This window comes from Camelina sativa, chromosome 11 (assembly GCF_000633955.1).
Source record: "Camelina sativa cultivar DH55 chromosome 11, Cs, whole genome shotgun sequence".
In the NCBI taxonomy this organism is placed as follows: domain Eukaryota; kingdom Viridiplantae; phylum Streptophyta; class Magnoliopsida; order Brassicales; family Brassicaceae; genus Camelina; species Camelina sativa.
The window spans coordinates 47,603,435-47,605,490 of NC_025695.1; the positions used below are offsets into that span (position 1 = coordinate 47,603,435).

General features: G+C 36.6%; 1 protein-coding gene across 4 annotated transcripts in view; it reads left to right on the plus strand.

The window, feature by feature from the left end:
* The window catches only part of LOC104726996 (pyruvate kinase, cytosolic isozyme), a 6,059-nt gene continuing 5,359 nt past the window's right edge, over window positions 1,357-2,056 (plus strand). For 2 of the 4 annotated variants that reach the window (XM_010445982.2, XM_010445981.2), the window contains exons 1-2: window positions 1,359-1,460; window positions 1,793-1,824. In XM_010445982.2, coding sequence (XP_010444284.1) covers window positions 1,816-1,824 — 9 coding nt within the window. In that variant the 5' untranslated portion in view covers window positions 1,359-1,460; window positions 1,793-1,815. Of the gene's footprint in view, window positions 1,461-1,789; window positions 2,017-2,056 lie in introns of all 4 variants that reach the window. The other 2 variants (XM_019232820.1, XM_019232819.1) reach the window with 2 other exon arrangements.

A 2,056-nucleotide genomic window follows, 5' to 3' on the forward strand; every position in this document is an offset into this window, starting at 1 on the left:
TTTTTTTTTTTTTTTTCTGAGCTCGGTTTGAATTCAAATTCTGTTGATTTAGTTATTCAATTGTTACATAACTAGTGGCAAATACCCCCAAAGCTTGCTGCTTTAAGAGTTGTATTAAGAAATTGAAGTGAGAGAATTAGTGGGTTGTGTGTTTTTGTCTAAGTTGAGATTTTCATGATTCTAGCTATCTGATGTTAAGATTGTTTTTGCAGTATAATCTCTGTGATGGATCCAAGTAGAAGCTGGGCGGCTAGGTGGTTAAGATTCGGTAAGAATGTTTATCCCCTCTCTTTAACTATTCCTGTTTGAGCTCACCAAACTAGCGTAGCTTCTTCTTTCCATTAATGTGCTCTTATTCTCCAATTATTATACTCTCATAGTTTATATAGATGGTTAGATTACTGTTGCATTCATTGTGTTAAGAAAATGACCATGAGATCTCCAATGAATGATGACGCTTGTAATGTGTCTCCTGTTTATAGAAGAACATGGCTCAGAGCCTAAATCTGTTAAAAAAGTGGAATATGGACTTTAGATCTAAAGAGATTCAAGACACTTTGGCTCCTTGTTTGATTTGCTGATCGTATGAGGTTGCTAAATTTTGACAGGGAAGTTTGCTCCTGGTTGCTACACTCTTGCGGTGTCAGAGCCACTCCCTGAGGAAATGCAGGTAAACGATTTGAAACTAGACTTGGCAACACATTAGTAGCTTACTAGCTTAAGTTATGTTTGATTTCTGTTTTTCTTCACACTGTGCGTTGTGTTGATTCACTGGCAGATCCTATGCCAAGAAGAGCATGTACAATATGTTCTGCCGAAACGCATGTGAAGCAAAACCATCATGAAGAAGGCAAGAATACAAGACCAAGTAGTGCTCTTTCTCATTTTAAGCTTCTATGTACACATTGATAAGGTGCTACGTTATTTTGTATCTATCTTTTTCAAGTCAAGACTCCTCCTACAAGTCAAGACTTCTTTAGGCTTCTTCCTTGTAAGTCTTAAAAAAAAAAACAAAAATCTTCTAATGAGAGAACTGAAAGAAGAAACTTGTGTAGTCAAGATCTAGGGAAGGCAAGCCTAAATCTAAAAAAGGTTGCGTTAGACCTTCTCGAAAGAGTACACAATTCTTTAGAATTTAGATCCAAAGGCATATTCTTCTTGTTAAAATAATGGCATTTACAAACCTTTTGACTCATAGGCATGTTCGTTCGACAATTCTGTAACTAATTTTCAACGATTTTTAAAAATAAACAAAATTACAAACAACAAAATAAACGAACAAGTCCTGCGATACATTTTTTTTTATTAGTAAATGAAAATTTTCTAATTGGGTCTCACTCAGTTTAATAAATTCCACGTGGCCGTTATAAACTCGGCTTGGTTTAACAACAAAATTCAGAGTCTCCGGCGGCTTTCACACTCCAAACAAAAAACCACAGAAGCAAGCTCTGCGTTTTCAGGTAGAACCCCAATTCTCTCCGATCATCACTTCGTTTTTCAATATATCTGTTTCGCAATTCTTTAGATCCAGTCTCTAAACCGATCAGATCATTCATTTCATTCGTCTGAATCTATAAAAATCCCGTCCTTTACGCTAGTTTGGTGGACTTTTTGATCAGTTGTGATCTCTCTTTGTGCGATGTAAAGTCTGTTTTTTTTTTTGTGTGGGTTTTGTCTGTTACTTAAGATGGATCATGGTCTTAGGTTTTTGATTCTTTTATCGAAGATTTTGGATTGATGGGTATATATATATATATATATATATTATGATGTTTCCAAATGTTCATAGCAGGAGTCTGATTAGGTAACGCAAAAATGTCCAACATAGACATAGAAGGGATACTCAAGGAGCTACCTAATGATGGGAGGACTCCAAAGACTAAGATCGTTTGTACGTTAGGACCTGCGTCTCGGTCTGTGACAATGATTGAGAAGCTTCTAAGAGCCGGCATGAATGTTGCTCGTTTCAATTTCTCTCATGGAAGCCATGACTATCATCAAGAGACTCTTGACAATCTCCGCACCGCTATGCTTAATACCGGCATTCTCGCTGCTG